This window comes from Thalia democratica, chromosome 2 (genome assembly GCF_965202585.1).
Source record: "Thalia democratica chromosome 2, ktThaDemo2.hap1.1, whole genome shotgun sequence".
Taxonomy (NCBI): Eukaryota; Metazoa; Chordata; class Thaliacea; order Salpida; family Salpidae; genus Thalia; species Thalia democratica.
Genome location: NC_139166.1, coordinates 28,270,963 through 28,289,740, shown reverse-complemented (window position 1 = coordinate 28,289,740; position 18,778 = coordinate 28,270,963). Strand labels below are relative to the sequence as shown.

At 23.9% G+C, this 18,778-nt stretch overlaps 1 protein-coding gene across 1 annotated transcript; it reads right to left on the bottom strand.

Moving 5' to 3' along the window:
- Positions 1 to 11,885: 11,885 nt before the first annotated feature.
- Positions 11,886 to 18,451, bottom strand: LOC145829365 (MIT domain-containing protein 1-like). Its single transcript, XM_082937133.1, has 4 exons — positions 18,298 to 18,451; positions 16,844 to 17,082; positions 13,807 to 14,011; positions 11,886 to 12,939 (listed from the first exon to the last, which is right to left on the bottom strand). The coding sequence occupies exons 1-4, from the start codon at positions 18,431 to 18,433 to the stop codon at positions 12,797 to 12,799; spliced, it is 723 nt and encodes a 240-aa protein (XP_082793259.1). The 5' UTR covers positions 18,434 to 18,451; the 3' UTR covers positions 11,886 to 12,796.
- Positions 18,452 to 18,778: the final 327 nt, after the last annotated feature.

The following is an 18,778-nucleotide window of genomic DNA, read 5'->3' as shown; positions in this document are numbered from 1 at the left end:
TTAAAACAGGAATAAACGTTTTTTTCCCAATGGTGTGAGAAAGTCCTTCGACGTTTTCTGAAAAACTTTACATTTTTATCTACATGTTCTAAATTAAATATTTTAAGATGATCTTTAATCCTAAATTGTCAAATTCCAGGTTTTTCCAGTTAAAGTGACAACCCTGTATAGCTTTATTTTTTAGTCTAACTTTGTGATTTTTCAAAATACAATTGGAAATAACATGAAATGAAAGTTAATAATAGATAAAATATATTTTTACAAACTATTTATTATCCCAAATAGCATATATGTCAGGTTATGAAATGGTGAGAGGGGTTCCGATCGTTTATGATCTATGTAGTTGTTAAATAAGAAAAGATATGAGAAAAATATGTAATTTACTTGAAAAAAGGAATCATAGGTACTTAATTTTTTTTTTAATTTTACGTAAACAAAATGGACTTGTTTTGTTTAAGTTTTAACTCAGGGTCAAATATTTTAAAGCAAGCTAAAATTAGTGAAATAGCAAGATAAAAAGTAAAAAATTTATGACTGCCCAAAATTTAAAAATCGCCCCCCTTTCGCCCCCTTAACAGTTATCGCCCCCCTACTTACTAAAATCGCTTACATGGGGGCGATATCGCCCACTTTGGGAAACCCTGGTCTAAACAAAATATAAGAAAGACAGAACATATGTATCTATCGCAAAGAAAGTATTTTTACTAAACTCTAAAAAAGACATCCAGTCTTAATGTTAAACACAATAAAACTTAAAATGTAGATACGAACAATTTTTTTTATAATTTGATTAATTTTCAAAAGACTTTTTTAGATCTTAACACAAATAGCTATAAATATTTGAGAATAATTATAGACAAGAACTTAAAATGGTCAGAACATATTAAAACTATAAAAACGAAATTACAAAAAACATTGGTTGTATTATATAAAACGAGACACTTCTTAAAATCTTAAAATCATTATAATTGATCTTTAATTCTTTGCATATGAGCAATTTTTAATATGGCTTGTTGTGCCGGTAAGTGCAAATAAAAAATGTATAAATGATACTAATGTTCTCATAAATAGAGCAGTTAGATGCATACATTATAAGAAATATGATGATAGTGTAACAGAATCAAAAACTCATAAAAAAGTATTATATCTTGATCTGTATCTATTATATTATATCTATATATCTATTATATCTATATATCTATTATATATTATATCTGTATCTATATGAATTAGGTCGGTTTATGTTTAAGTTGAAAAATAATTTGTTACAGGCTAACTTTATTATTTACTATAAAAGTGTAAAAAATGTCAATAATTATCATACGAGGTCTTCAGAAACAATTTTTTCCTACCTAGATTCAAGATCAAAATAGGTCATAAATCGCTATCCTACCTTGGTAGTAAGTTATGGATTAAGCTACCATTATGTTATAAAAATATAAGCCATTTTAAAAAGTTCCATGATGAACTTATAAGTTATCTATTAAATAGTGATTTTCAAGGTCATTGGTGATTATTGCTACTCGTCTATTGGCTTTTGTTTAAGTAGTTAATAGTATTTGTCATTTACTACCCATTTTTTAAATTTTTTTTCTTATTTATTTATTTATTTATTTTGTTATTGTTCAAAAGTTGATTTGTTTGGTTACAATAACAGTGGTTTAGTCTAGATTGAAGCATTTTCTATCTGGTTATTCTTTAGATTATTTTTTAATATCACTATTTTGAATTAAGTTCAGAATACTTACAAACTTTCTTGTTTTTTCATTTTTTAGCATGCCAATGTAAAAAAATAAGTTATAGATTTATATACTTTAACAGAAAACTAAGTATTTAAATTCTAAGCGGCGATAACTGTTTCAAGTAAACTTATGCTAAAAAATCTCTTTTTCTAAAGAATTCATAAATAAGTTTTTTTTTTTCTTTTTTATGATTGCAAATATGGTTTACTTTTTTTTATTACAATTTTAGACTTAGACAAGTATTCAAACAAAAAATAAAGTATATTTCAAAATAGAAGGAGTTTGTTGTTGTTTTTATCATTATTCGTTGTTATTGTATTTTTTTCTTCCTAAGTGCATAAATGTTACTGTACTTATCTATATATTTTCATTTATAAAATTTAGGTTAGTTAAAGTAGAATTCATTTTTTTAATTTATAAAAAAATTATACAACACTTATTTATCTGTTGAAATTTAATATTATTTTTAATTTACAAGCAAAGTTATTAAATAAAAAAGAAAAATTAAACTTTTAGAACAAAATACTGATAAGATTTAATGTAAAAATATTTCAGCGTATTACATTTTTACCTTTTTTAAAGAAGTTGTAACCTATCATTAAAGTATTCACATGTTTGTTATTAGTATTGTTCATCTCCTTTTAAAAGTTAGTTTAAAGTTACATATGTATATATATTTATTTAAACAAGGTATTATTCAAACTTGAACACCTTCTACAGAGCCTACTTAAATAGCTTTTTAAATAGTTTATTAAAAAAAAGATTTTAAAACACTAGTACATATGTTTCATAAAGCTAAACGATTTAATCATCAGCTAGTTCAATTTAATCAACAAGCACTATACTAAACAGAGATGCAAAAGTTATACAAAAAAAAAACATTATGACGTAATATTGTGCATTACAAAAATTCAGTACAAAAATTGATCTTTCTATCTAACTAATCAAACAAATAAAAATTCACAAAAACCACAAATAAGTGACTATAAAATACTTAAAATTTATTGTATTTTAAGAGGATCTTTTTCATATGTCGACAAGACGATATGAATTCACTCCTCTTATTTAAACATCCTTCCTTTTTAAACGCACACATAACGGCTGTTGATTCTTTTAAGCACAGCCTACAAACAGGGTTATCACCATCTGCTATTGGCTGTGCTCTTTTTATCACCTCCCAAGTTAATTAAAAATCATTGTTTTTGCGCTTTAGGCCGCAAACATACTTTGAAAGTTCAGTCTTATTTTATTTTACACCACCTTTAAAATTTTTTTTATGGTTAGCATACCAAAATCTGAACTGAGTTGAGCATAAGCCGATGTAGAACTTCTTTTCAAAGTCAGAGTTAACTGTTGCCTTGTAAATAATGTTCTCTTAACGGCAATTGCCCCCTTTCAAATCACATTTACAGCTACCAGCGCAATTACATTGATTTTCGATTAAATTACTTTTGTTTAAAATCCTTTGATTGTGTGACTTAATTAGCCTCTCCATATTCGCTATACATGAATAACTTATTCGCGTATTATGTTTGTTAAAGATCTTTAATAATGAGTTGTTTTTGTTGAAATGTTTTTTACTAGATTTATAAATTCTCTGCCGATATTTGTTTTGAATGAACTACAGAATAGGGGATAATACCAAATTATATTTCGCTTTATTTTATTTTTATTGGTCGTTTTGTTTTTTTTGCTCCGTTGTTTCTAAATTAAGTTTCTCATCGTAACCGAATTTTTTCATTATTAATTCGTAATCGTGCTTTGTCTTTAAAAAGTTTTCTTTGTTGCTTGATCTTTTATTCTAACGTTGATTAATTATTTTTCGTATTTGTTTTATAATACTTTTTGGGTGGCTAGAACACTTATTTATATACATAATTTTTGCGTTTTGCTTTTTATAAAGCATCTAGGAGAAATAATACAAGTTGAGCTTCGCATCTAGGTAGTCAGTCGTCAACATCGGTGATTCAAAAGTGACTCGTAACCCCATAGATTTGAAGAAGGCGTGTGTTTGTTTTTTCAGCCTTTCAACTTTAAAGCCGGAAGAATTAGGCAGTACAGCTAGACCATCGTCCCTGTATAGCCTAACTCTTTCTAAACCAAAAATATTTTTCAACCCGTCTAACAAAAAAAGTCCTACTAATTCACACAATTCTGCACCCATGAACGATCCCTGCGCTACATCAAAAAGAGAGCTGGTGTTAATTGCTCTCTTCTTTCGCCACAGGTTTCCTTGTTCATAAAGTACTGATTTACATGTGTTTTTTATCAGACATATCAGTTATATATATACATATTAGTTCTTATGTTATTAGACAAGTTTTTAAGTACTTTTTTAAATACAAAATTCAGTTAATTTTCGTTTTCTTTTCTTTCATTTCGTTTAATTGACTGTTTTATTACTAAAGATTTAAATATTAAGATGATAAAAATATTATGTGTAATAGCTCGTAAAAAATTTTATAAGCATGTGGTGTACGACTTGATAACCTAAAGGTTTTTTCGTACACCGGGTCCTTAGACCAAATTTTTTGAGCGCCTTTTTATTGTTCAATAAGCAATATAACTTTATCAGTTAGCTAGCTTTAAATCTAAACGTTAAATTTGATTTATACTAGTTTTAAAAACACAAAAAAAGTGTTTAAATGTACAATGTATTTTTGAGATCGACTTTTAGATATATAATACTCAAGATATTATACAAATATACTAGTTTTGCATCAATAAAGGCTATTTATGTATTTTTAAAAGATACACATTCTTAAACAACTAACTTTATGAAACTTAAATCAGTTAAGTATTTATGGGAATATATTATGAAGATATGCTTGCTACCTACTTTTTTAAAACAAAAACTTTCATTGTTAAGAAAGTTAACATTCATGTTTGACTAAAATGCAAAAGGTTTCAAAGAAAAATGTCAAGTTAAAAAGTAAGTAATACAAACTTTGTATAAATTTAACTAAAATACGTCTTAGGTATGCCTGCTTTTTACTTTAGAACTTAAAATAACTACCAACATTTCTATTGAATTTGTTAAGACAAAACTTAGTTACTAATTATTTCTTGTAAAGATTACTCACGAATTTGTTCATAGTTAGTTTTAGATAACTATCTCTTATGCTTTTTGAAACAAAAGAGCAAAATAAATATTTTTGAGTAAAATTTAAAGTTAACGAAAAAAACAGACTGCTTGAAGTACTATTTCTATGTTTTAACAACTGTTTTTTTTTTAAGAAAGTATCCTTCATACTTTAATCATAAGATTTAGTTAAAAAACACATTATAAAATTATAAGATGTAACGTTATAAGGCGTTAAATCCTGGAGATCCTGATAAGCTAAGCTTATCGGAATGTATACAACAGATGTTCTTGTGCTAAAACTTTATTTCAACTAACGGCGTTTCACTGCTCTATAAAATTTCACTGCATTATAAAATTATTAAATTAATTTAGAATTTATTATTAATTAGATATAATTCTGTTTATTTTAAAGTCTTCTTTGCTTCAATTTTTTTTTATGAAGATAAAAACAAAAAAAAAAAAAGTTATTAACTTTTATTATACCAAAAATAACAGTTTTATTGATATTACAACTAGTTTCATCAATTATAACAGTTAAATATAACATTTGATTTGTTTTCTAAAATTTGTTAAAATTTATTATTTATTGTTGATGGCGCGAACATCTCAACCTTGTTGATGATGGCCGAAACAAATGTTAATTTTACATTTAGAAAAGAAATTTCTAACAAAAAAGAAAACAAGTAAAGCTGGATCAACACAAATTTTAAAGTAAACGAGATAAGATTAGACCGTGTTTTTTAACTAAACTCTAAATCACAATAAAGTCTAACATCATATAAAGTATTTGTTGCTTTTTAAATACTTAAAAAAAAAATTAAAATATTTTATCTAGTAAAATGTAATTGTCCATTTAAAACTTTCACACTAAAAGTTCTGATTCAATACTTATTTTTTTAATCACTGATATTATTAAAAGAAAGTATACTTACATAGAAAAATCAAAATAAATAGTCTGAGTTGGTACAAAAATTATTTACTGAAAGAAAAAAAATTACATTGCATTACTTTATATTTTAAAGAAATTGCTAGTTTTTATTTAATAGTCAGACTTTTTATTTAATTAACAAAACTGGTTTTCAGTTAACAATTTCTATTAGCTATACGTTTTTATATTTTGGGTTCGGTGATGTGCGGGCCAGATCTGGCCCGCCAACAGATTTCTTTGGTCCGCGAGGTACTTTAAATCTTATAATATCCTATGAATTTATAAAATAATCTTTAAATCTTATAATATCCTATGAAAATCAAAAAGTATAGAGATTTTTGTATCAAACAATATTTGATTGTGTTCTTAGTTAAAGTTTTGTATTGAACATTGCTTATTAAATAACTACTTTTTGAATTTTGTAATTAGAGAAATCTTAAATTTTTGTAGTACAATTTTTTAAGTTTATACAACCCACTGACTTAAAAAAATATACCCCGTAAAAGACTTTTTCTGTTAAATTTGGCGCGTCGAATAGAAAATATTCCCATATATTTTCAAAATACTTAGTTGTCCTGGACAAGACGTTAAAGATATCAAAGAGGTGTGCGACTCGATACCGAAAGGTTTTTCGTGCACCAGGTCCTAGAACCAAACATTTTGAGCGTTTATTTTTTGTAGTTCAATGAGTATATAAATTAAATATTGACATATACACTACTACATAATTTAACACTTGCATAAACAGATTGATCAGACTTATTTTTTATATTAGGACGGTGTTATACAGTAATCTTTCTCTTAAGTAGTCAAGTTTTAGTAAACATAAACTTTACAGCAAAATTTTTGTCTTTAAAAATTGACTGCCATTTAGAATTGTACTACTTAAGTAAGCAATTTCAATTTCCGACAAATCTTGTTCTTAAAATAATAAAGAGCCATAATTCAAAAACTGTTATATGTTTGAATAAAACCACAAATGCATATGTAGGTCTAACTAACTCCTACCTACAAAAACTTTTTATGTTTAAAAAAAATACTATAAGAAGTAATTAAAAAAATTGTTTTAGCCATATCTCCTAAAATATTTGAAAACTTTCAAAAAAAGTTGTTTGTAGGTATTAATAACACTTACATACGCATTTAAATAAAACATTTATTACCTTTTAAGGTTTTGGTGGTTATCATTTTTTAAAGATTTTGAGTTGTTGGAATTTTAGTAGTTTTGCACCCGTTAAAATTGCGTACTAAAGAGGCATTTTACTAATAATAAGGACTAATATTCTCATATAACTTAAATCTTCGCTTTTGGTATCTTTCTATTTCGAATGTAGCTGTTCATGATTTGAATTAAATACAATTTAAAAAAATCTAAGTAATTCAAAAGTTAATAGTTTAAAAAAAGTATATTATTTTTTTCTGAATTAACAAAGACTGCTGTATTTATTTCTTGAATATTTTTCGAAAACCATACATTTATAATTGATTTCAACTAACTAATAAATGGGTTTCCATTTGTAAGACTTATTACAAAAAAGGAAATGTAAGTTTTGTTCTACTTCTTTGATTTCTTTTTTCGTGTAAGAAAGTATATCAAAAGCTGAAATATTTGAGTAAATTATGTAAAATTTTTTATTTATATTTTATTTACTTATTTAACACTTATTTACTTTTAAGCTTTAGTATAATGCTTCACCAAAAGCATATGAAAAATAAAGTAGAACTTATTGTTTATAAATAAATTTTGTAATACAGCCTATATTTTCTTAGATCTAGAGATATTAAAATTTTAATTTGTCAACTGCTAGTGTTAGAGATTTTTTCAGAAATTACTAAAAATAAGTACGATTTTTAAATTTAATAAGACCCTGCTTGTGTTCATAAGAGTTATTTAGGATTTTGTTAAAAGCAAAGATGAAGTAAAAAATTATTAAGTATCGACTAGAGAAGCTAGCATTTAGTTTACAAAGATAAAATCTTAAAGTTTTTACTTTAATTTAGTCCTAAATTTAATATGTATACAACGTATGTTTTTGAATTGATTAAATATATAAAATGATAAAAAAAAATAACTTTACATCTAAAAACATTAACTTACAAAAAAAAATTCAAGTTGACGGTTACAAAAACTTATACATATTCTTTTACTTATTAATGATTGAAAATGCCAAGGAAAACATCTGAATAAAAATGCTAAATCATTTAATAAACATAAACTTTAAATACCATGAAAAAGTTTCTAATGTTGTTTTATTGTAGTATGCGTCTGTGTAGAACTTTATTAAAGTTTGGAGTTTTAGAAAGGAAATTTAAACGTATTTAATTTTTTCTATTTAATGAAACATGCAAACAGATTATAGTAATCTGTAAAACACTTATTTAAATAATTTACTGGTTTATAAGTTATAACAAGAAGGTTTATTTAATGGCTAATAAAAACAAGTTATAAGAAGTCTTTAACATAAATTATTTCTAGGCTTTAAATTGGTTTATTTAATATAATTTTTTATGTTAAATTATTTAATAAGTTACAACCGTATTATTTTTAACAATATTGAAAATTACTATTCAGCTTTTTATTTTGCACTTTTACAGTAATTAAAACACAAAATAAAACTCTAAATTTAAACATTTTGAATTAAATTTAAAAAATGTTTAAGCCAGAAAAAAGTGAATAAATTACAATAAAAACAAATAAATTACAATAAAAACAAATAAATCTATAGAACTTTAAAATACGGGTAGCTGACTAAATTGCGCGAGCTTACAAAATTGCACGAGGGGACAAAATTTCACAAAAACACAAAATTGCACGAAGATACTTTTGCAAGAAGACTGATTTGCACGAGAGCACAAAATTGCACGAAGATAAAATTGCACGTAGACAAAATTGCACGAAGGTTCACTTTTGCACGAAGACACTTTTGCACGAGGGTACATTTTAGCACGAGCAGACAATAATGCACGCAGACACTTATGCACGAAGGGTCATTTTTGCACGAGTGACAATTTAGCACGGAGGGTCAATTTTGCACGAGTTTTGTTTCCTACCCAGGGACGGGTCAAAATTGCGCGTAGACATTTTTGCACGAGGGGACAAAATTGCACGAGAAAACTCTTTTGCACGAAAAAATGTGTATAATATATTTAAAAAAAAATCAGAATTAAAAAAATTAATAACTAAATAATAGAAAAATACGAAAAAAACTATATAATTTTTAAAAAATAAAACAATAAGTAAAAAATATTAAGTAAAAATTAAAAAAAAAAACAATTAAAAATTAAAAGTAAATAAACATTAAGTAAAAAAAAATAAATTAATAAAAAAAATAGTACTTACTAGAATAAAAAAATAGATATTTTTAAAATAAAAAAAGTTATTTTTAAGAAAAAAATAAACATTAAATGTTAAATAGATTATAGTAAATAATAAAGAAGTCAGAATTTAAAAAATCATATAACTAAATAATAAAAAAAGTTTGAAAAAATCAAAAAGTAAATAAGATTTATAAAAATTAATAAATTAAATAATAAATACATAAAATAAAAGTCCAAAACTAAAGTTAATAAAATTATTAAAAAAGATGTTAAAATAAATGAAATAAATAATTAAAAAAATTTAAAATAAATACTAATAATTAAAAAATTCAAAATGAACAAATTAAATAATAAACAAAAATCAATCGAAAGAAAATTTATAAAAATAAAACTAGATTATAAAATTAGATTCTAACCGTTATTAAAATATAACTACCAAAAAGAGTTTTGTTTATACTAATAATTTTTTTTTGTTAAAAATAGAAACTAAGTAATTCTAGCTGTTGTATTATTTTGTTTGTTTTATTTATGTCAAAAGCTTGTATCTTTTTTTTCTTCTAAAAAAGTAAGAAGAAAATTGCTTCTGCCAGTGCTTTTGCGCAAGTCTGGGTTAGATAAAGAGAAAAAACAGAGCAGGAGAAACTTAAGATATAACTAGAGTAAAACGCGTGCAAATAGTAATGCAACTAAGATAAAGTTTAGACAAATAGAAAATAATGATATATAAATTATGTTCAAAAGTTTTATAAAAAAAAAAAATTAAGTATAATTTATGGAAGTTCACAGCCATTACATAACTTTCCACAAAATCCACAATAAAAATTTCATCAGACGGATTTTCTCCTTTCTAAATTTATTAAACTGGTTCACTGTTTTGCATGCTCGTTTTTTCTTTGCAAAAGTATCTCCGTGCAATTTTGTCCCCTCGTGCAATTTTGTACGCTCAAGCAATTTTAACACCTACCCATGTAAATATTATTTATTATTTTTTAATCTTGTTTTAATTTATAATGAAGTTTAGTAAAATTTTAATTAAATTTTACATCAATACATGTTTATTCTTTAATAAGGGATATTTTTATTAAAATAAAACCCTATTTTTATTTATATTAAAAACTTTTTTAATTTTTTATTAGTTTTTAAACACAATAATTTAGTTTCAATTTAAAAAAGGCTAAATAAATTAAAAATATAACTAATATAAACCTAAATAACTTAAAATTAACTACACTAATACATGCTTATTTTATTTTTTTAATAAAATATAAAGGTTTTAATATATTTTTTATTTAGTTATTTTAAGTTAGTACTATTTTGTGCAAAATTGACCCTCTGTGCAAAACTGTCTGTCGTGCAAAATTGAGCTTCCGTGCAAAATTGAGCTTCCGTGCAAATTAGTCTTCGTGCAATTTTGTCCCCTCGTGCAATTTTGTTCTCGTGCAATTTAGTCCCCACGTGCAATTTAGTAACCTCGTGCAATTTTGTCTTCGCGCAATTTAGACCCGTTCCCTTAAAATACAGTTAGTTAAGATTTTTTGTGCAAGTAAATGGATTTTAACTAGAAATATTCTAGTTACAAAATAAAAACTCATGCTTTCAAAGTAACCAAAGGTTTTAAAACTATATATTCATTAAAAGTGGTTTATAAACAAGGCTCAAGTTTAAGTTCGATCAATAGGATTTGTTTTTTTGTTATAAGATCTGTAACTTCTCAAACTCAATTTGTAAAAGAAACTAACAAAAGAAATCTTGCTTTAAAATTGAACTACTTAGGCTAAGAACTTTAGCTACATCTGTATATAGGTACTGTAGATAATGTTCATCAATATTCAACCATTTGAACTAGACAAGTCTTACAATTTTTATTTATTTATTTAAAAAAATAAACATTAATTAGATAAAAATTCATAAACTAAATCGTTAGGCAGTTTAAAATTACCTGTAGCGAAATTAGTAAACCTAAGCAACTAAGACTTAGCAGAAGACTATGACTTTTATTAATGGCTGTATTAGAATCGTAAAACTAAAAAAAATTATACAAAAATCAATCAGAGTTGATAGAATTTTTTTTACAAAGCTGTTACTTACACTAGTTAGTTTTTATAATTAGAAAACAATACAACACTTGACACTAAGAATCTTGCAGACATCAATTTTATTAATTACAAATTTATAAAGTGGTGTTGTAACTAAAGAAACCAGTAGTTAGTTATAGCTGTTTTTAATAATTTAGACAAGTAATACTTAACTAAAAATAGAGGCTTGATTAAGTTTATTAATTGCACCTCAAAAATTTTACTAACATTAAGGTTAAATCCCTGCGTTATTTCATTATCATTTTCAGTTTGAATTCTATAAAAAAAAACAGAATAAAATTGCTTTTAGATTTCAAGTAACACTAATTTGGTCTTCAGTTTTATCGAAGTTGACTACTGTTTCACACAAGTTTATTTTATGAAGCAATGTAGATCTTACATAAAATTTTAATAAGACATACCTATCTGTTTTGTACTTCCAGATAAAATAACAATATCTTAGATATAAAGTCTAAGACAATAAGTATATTTATGACGAGGTAGAAATCTTTATATAAGTATCATTACCAGGAATTTTTTGAAAACTAAAAAAAGTAATAATACTAAAAACTATATAAAAGTTGTATATCTTTAATCAATAATTTAAAGACGCCGTTATTTACAAAACCAAATTTATTTATAAATTATTTTTGTAATTTCTTTTAACTGTGTGTATGTAAGTTACTTTAAATCAATAGTTATAAACAAAAATGATGACTATTTGAGAATACGTCATCACATTAATCTAATTAGAAAATAAATGCAGATAAAAACTTATTTAAAACTAAACGTGAGAAAGAATCATTGGAAAGCAGCAAATATCAATAAAAACATAACTCACTTCAAAAAATTAAAATTCAGTTTCTTTAAAATTATAGTAAGTACTTTAAAAAATAAAATTTTACACAAATACTAAAAAAATTTGGCATTAAAAAGCTTTGATAATTTCAGCTATGCATAGTTTAATTAGGGATTAAAACAAAATGTTTTACCAAAGCGTACTTAAAGTTCTGAATTAAAGCACATTGAAGTAATTACGTCCGTTACAATAACTAAATATAAGAATTAGTGCAAAAAATTAATTTATCTTTAACCTATTTTCAACTGACAATGCACTAAAGTTGTACTAAGCATACCAAGTTGAAAGTAACTTAGTTATAGTAAAACAAAAACTTATCTAGAGTTTAGAGGTTTTAAAAACTTATAAAATACTTATTCTTGACAGCAAGCTTAGAAATAAAATCTTCCTTTTTGTTATACTTGTTTTCAAGTCTATAAAAATCAGAGTTGTATATGTATTAAAATGTTAAGAAGTATTTCTCTCAAGTAAAAACCATAAATTTATTTTGTTAAAAAAAAAAATGTTATGAATTAAAAATCTATGAGATAAATTTTTGATAAGAAAATATATTTTGTTTTTCTTTTAAACTTCAAACTAAACTGTTTTAATAATTGTCTATGTATTTAGCAATAGAACACATAAACTGATATTAAAATTTAGTAGACAAAATATCAAATAGTTACCTCTTCATTAATTTCTTGTCAAAAAGCTAACTGTTCAAAAATTGTTTTTCAAAATCACTATAGTCTTAATAGAAATATTATTAACAAAATTAAAAGAAGTTAAAATTTTGAATAAAAAATTAATTTAGCTGAACACTTGTTTACTGTCATGGAATATTTCGACTGTAGTTTCATGGCATGGTCTGTGGTCCCATTCGTACATTCCAAGCGACCACTTTTCCACTTTCTTAAAGTAGTCCAGTCCTCTGCCTATTTTTATAATCCAGCCTGTAAGTTTTGAAAAATACTTTGATCTCTAAAAACTATTATATTATTTTACTTAATAAAAACTTATTAAATCTTATTCAATATGCGCTGATAAATAAACAAATCATTTAAAAATTGAAAACAAAATTTTAAATGATATTCTAAACTTATTATTTTCGTCTTTTAACTCAGTGCATTTTGAAACAAAATTTCAGTCTCTATAAATTATTAAATCATTTTTTTTCAGTACCTTTCTGCAGAAAAAATACATATTGTTAATAAAATTTTCCTTTGAGAAATAAAAATAACTTGTAACACTTGTTTAAATATTTAGAACATTAACAAGTTTCCATTTTGTAAAATTCAAATTATATAGTGTTTCTTTGCAGATATAGTTTTTGCTTTTACATTGAGATCAAGAACTCAAATTTATGTCACTTTTTACTAAACTAGGATATAAACTTGAAAAAAAGTTTTTCAATTATTCCTTTTTTGAAAATACTTCATAAGAAAAATTTTTTCAAAAGAAATGCGTATAAGAATTTCACAGTAGAATATAATAAGATCGAAAAAAAAAACTGCTACTTTTAAATACTTCTCAAAAATATAAATTATATTTTTTGTTTTAATTTTTCAATACAATCAAACTTTCTATGTTTTGGTTAATAATAATTAAAATGTTTTAGTAACTTATTGCTTATAATTTATTATTTAAACATTAGTCTAAAAACCATTTTCTATAAAACATACCACTGTTTATCAAAAAAAAGTTCTAACTTTCTATATATCAAATGAATTTGATACTATAAGTCAGTACTTCAAAACATTTATAAAAAATAAAATTATCAAGCTAATTATAACATATTATTTTTGTAAAATATTCTAAACCTGTACTTAGTTTTATCATGCGATCGTGCAAACTTTCAACGTAGCATACACTAAGTGTAACATTCTTTGTTTTCAAACTTTCTGCCATCTCTTTCAGGGCTTCCTCCTGGTTCTGAGTGTTGTCTCTTTTAGTTTTCAAACAAATTCGTTTCAATCTCGGACATCTTAACACTGCTATTTCACAAAATCTCATAAAATTGCAAAACTGTTGAAAATAAATGTTTCAGAGACATATGTTATATATAACTTATTATTTTTTATACCTAAAATAGACAAAGAAAAAAAAAAGTATTTTTTATTGACACCAAAAAATAGTAAAGATATAATAAAACAATTAAGTTTATTAAAAATTGATAATTCTTTTTAAAAGAAGTTTAAAATAAATAATTTATTCTTGAGCTCCTTTTGAATTGCTTAAGAATTATTAACAACAAATAAATAGTTTAAACAAACGTTTGAACGACTTCTGTATGTTATAACACATAAAATAATTAAGCAAAAAGAGTCTATTCAAATCTTAAAGAACAAACTAAGCCAGAAAATCAGTATTGCTTAAATTGCTGCTTTATCTGGTAACTAATTCCAAATACTTTATCTAAACCAAAATCATCAAAAAAGCCTAAAGGAAATTAGTTTTATATAATACAATAACTAAATTAAAAAAAAAATTGTAGCAATTTTTGAAAAATGATGATATAATTTTCATACAACTTTTTAGTGATTTTATAATCATGTAAAAAACATTACGTAATTATAAATTAATATGAAAAAAAAAACAGGAGAAAATAAGGTTTAACTTACTAACTAAATAAATTATGTCCATAAATACTAAATGTAAATTATTTGTATTGTTTATTGGAAAACTTATTAAATAAAACACACTTTTGTATTTTAATATTGCATAATGGGATTAAAAAAGAGGTCAAGCAGAAATTGGCAGAAATTGACTTGAAAAATAAACCAAGTCTTGGGTGGATTTGAGTTCATTGGTTTCAAAACTGGTTTTGTTTCTTTTTTGCTTCATGTATTTTAGAATATATATAAGTTTAATTAAAACTGGTTTTTGCAGTTATTCGGTTGTACAAATACTAAAAATCCTTCATAGTTTTAGTCAAAATACGATTTGTAAAATCTACACAAAATACCAAAAATGTTATATATTAGTATTATATCAGCCATTTATCTTAAAAATGGTATAGCTTTATTGAAAAATAAGATAAGATTTAAAAAAAATATAGTTTCTAAGTTTCTTTTCAATTTAGAAAAAAAAAAACTAAGTTGGATTTAAATATTGCATGTAAGAACCAAAAATAAATTTGAAACAGAATTCTCTGTCAACTTAGTTTAAGCCTACTAACTTATGTACATGTATGAAATAAAGTTGACCAACACATCAACAATTTTGAGTGTTTCAGTAACTAGTAAAAGTACTAACTTTATATTATTGCGAGCTAAGAACTCTTTTCAGCTACATATTCTACAAACTTCATGTTTACGATAATTAAAGCCCACTTTATGTAGACAGAATTTTTTTGTTTATCAGACTAGAACTTTATAATTTTATAGTACTTTTTTCTTAAACATTTTAGAAGTTTAATTTTATTATTCTAAGTTTTTATCAGTGGTTTGCATCATTATGATTTATTAAATTTAATAACTTATTTACAGTAAGTAAACAGGAAAATTGTTTTAGCATTAAGTCTTGATTAACTTTAATTCAAATTGTTTATTTGACTACTAACACTATGTCATTATATATTTTATAAAGTTTTAAATTCTTAAATTAGATTTTGATATAACTTTGTTTCAGTCTAATTATATTTTGTATTAAGAAGCCTTATTTGAAAATTCTCTAAAAAAATTATTTATTTTGAAACGTGTGTTGTCAAATATTTTAGTAAAGCTATGCACCAATTAAAAATTTAAACTAATTTCTATCATATATAAAGTTAACTAACATGGTTGCATAAAATTATCCACAAATTTAGTTTTTTAAATCATAATTGATTTAAATTTCAGCGTTGAATCTTCTAAATTCTCATACAGAAGCATACACATTTGGTTTTAAATACACATTAGGTATAAAACGGGCAACCTTTGAGTTTTCAGCTGATTTATTTTTATTAGCAAATAACACAAAAACGCCTTGTGGAAAATTTAAGATGTTTTAAAGAAACATCATTCTAACACTTTTAGGTTAATTTAAAATCACTCCAATGCAAACTGAGACCCAAAAATGCAACTTTAGAGTTTTTAGCAAGAATTTTTTTACAAAAACACGTTGTGCAGAGATTTAGACAACAGTTTAAATGCATAGGGGGTCTACCTTGATTTTTACAAGTTGATCTTTTTTATAGAGTTTTTTCTGAGCTATCAGACATTTTTAACCACGTGAAAAAAATCATAGTAGCTTTTGAGATATGACCGAACAAAGTTGGTGACCTCAATAGGTTCCTAATGGAAGGCAAAAACTAAAAACGCAAAAAAAGACCATTTCACTAAAAATCTATCTTCTACTTCATTTTTTAAGTAATCTTCTTCAAAATTTTACAGAAAGTGTATTATTAAATTTTAAAAAGATTAAATACAGGAACTTTTTAAAATTTGAAAAAAAAAAAAACACCTATATTTTGTTTTTTTAATCTAATTTTTTTTTTTTTAATTCCAACATTCAAAGTCTTTTAAACTATAAAACGAACGTTTTCTAAAAGTTTGAGGTCTCTAGCTAAAAAAATGAAGGAGAAGATAGATTTTTAGTGATTTTTTAAATTTCAGAGAAAATTAACTTTGAAAAATTTGCGGTCCATACGTTTGTATCAGAAAATTTTTATAAAAATTACAATATCTCTAAAGTTTAATTTAATTTTTCTAATTCTATAAAAACTGGCTTGTAGTTTGTACTTTAAGCTTTTATATAAGACCCAATGTTATTTTCAGTAAAAAAAAATATACTCAAAGTTTGGAGGATTGATAAGAGAAATGAACACAATTTTTATTGTATTTTAATTAAGACATGAACTTTAGAAACTATTGTTACCTGGTGATATATTCTTATGTAAGCATCTTCTATTTCAATCTCAGAGACTGTTTCTTGCAAATATGGTCCAAATATTGTATTATAACTATGTCCTGTTGAGTCCTCCTTTATTTTAATTGTTTGTACAGCTTCTGATTTTTCCTTTATTATTTTTAAAGTTTTCTTTATTTCCTCATAACGTTCCACATAATGGTTAATTTTTGATGAAACAGCAACTTTTGTTTTTTTGTCTGATATATCTAGAAATAAATTTATACATTAATTATGAAATCTATTTCTTTTTAAATTTAAAATTAAAATCTACTTAAATAATGATGTTTTTTTTTCTGCTTTATTGACTAAAATAATTTTCAAATTTTTATAAAACATATTAGTTAAAAGAATTTTGTTAAAGAAAACAAGTGTATAAAAATATACTTTATTTTCCTTTATATTAATTTAAAAAAAATTGCAAGTTTAAACTTTACTCACTAAAAAAAGTAAATAAATGATTTTGTGAAAAGATTTTATTTCAGTTTGTGTATTACTAAACATATTAGTATTATACTAAAAAGGTTGTAGTTTTTAAAAACATATCTGAAAATGTATCAAGACCATACAGTTCATTCAAAGTTTTGCATAATATTTAGATATTAACATATTTTTCCAATAAAAAAAATCTTCAGTTTTAAAACAAAGATTGTTCATATAAAATAATTTTTGTGCTGATCAAATTTTTTTTTAACTTTTAGAATAAGTAGTTCAAAACGAAAATTTATACTGAAAATTTAAAGAGTCTAAAGACTAAAACAGTTAACAATTTTTTTATCAGGCTAAACAAAGTTTTAAAAACAAGGTTTTTAAAGTTTCAATATGAACTGTTTAACAACAAACAATGTTTTGACTAAAAGTTATTCGTAAGCTTGAGTGTTTTTTTTGTAACTATTTATGACTTTAAACAGTTAAGAATGATTATTTTTATCAAAATAGCAATAAAGTTTTGAGAATATAGCATTAAATATATTAAAAAATTAAAATCTGTAACTGTGTGTTTCGATATTGAGAAAGTTTTAGAAAAATATTAATGCATAACAAATATAAAAAATACACATATTTGATTTTAGTTAATATACATACTTAATAACAATATTAAAAAAATACTTATTTAACAAGTTTTAAACAAATTATATTTTAATTGAAATTACAGCTAGTTATTAAAAAAAAATAAGACAATTAATTTTTCAAAGGGTAAAATTTGTTGAAAAACAATATTTGTTTAGTTAGTGGTAAACAAGAAAATCTAAAATCCAACTTTTTGGCTCAAATGCTACTTTTTTATCATTACAATTTACTAATATTGGCTCAACATACTTTCAGTGAAAAACGTTTAATAAAGATATAAGTTAAAAATTTATTTATTGAACTATTTATCTTATATATAGAATTATATACTTTCAAAAAAAAAAACAACATACTTTTTGTATACTGTATTAAAAGTTGTATTCCTTTCTCATAGTACTCACAAGATTCTTTAAATCTACTTTCTTTTTCGTAATCAATGGCTTTTGTAATTTGTTTTACACCTTCATCCTTAATATTATTATTGTCCATTTTGCTAGAAAAAACTACTTTTCTACATATTAAAAATGCTTTTATTTTTTAGGAAATTAAAATTATAATCTTTATCTTAAAGAAGTTAGAAAATAATATAAATGAAAAAAATCATTACAGTATAGATAAGTTAATAAAATAACTAAGCTGTTTTTACAACAGAAGTTTTAAAAGAAAAAAAAAAGTATTTAATTAGAATGTATGTGTATTTCTTAATAAAATAAATTTAAAATTTCTGAATTTTTCTAGAGCTTATAATCCAAATTAGGTCACAGTTATTTAATTTGAGGAACTTGAACTTTTTTTTTAAAGAACCTGTTAAAAGGTTTTAGATACAAAATATTG

Coding starts and splice junctions, on each gene's coding strand:
- LOC145829365 (XM_082937133.1), bottom strand. CDS start 18,433: ATGGACAATAATAATATTAAGGATGAAGGTGTAAAACAAATTACAAAA. Junction 17,083..18,297: donor TTTAATACAGTATACAAAAA/GTATGTTGTTTT, acceptor ATTTATTTCTAG/ATATATCAGACAAAAAAACA. Junction 12,940..13,806: donor CATGATAAAACTAAGTACAG/GTTTAGAATATT, acceptor CAAAACTTACAG/GCTGGATTATAAAAATAGGC.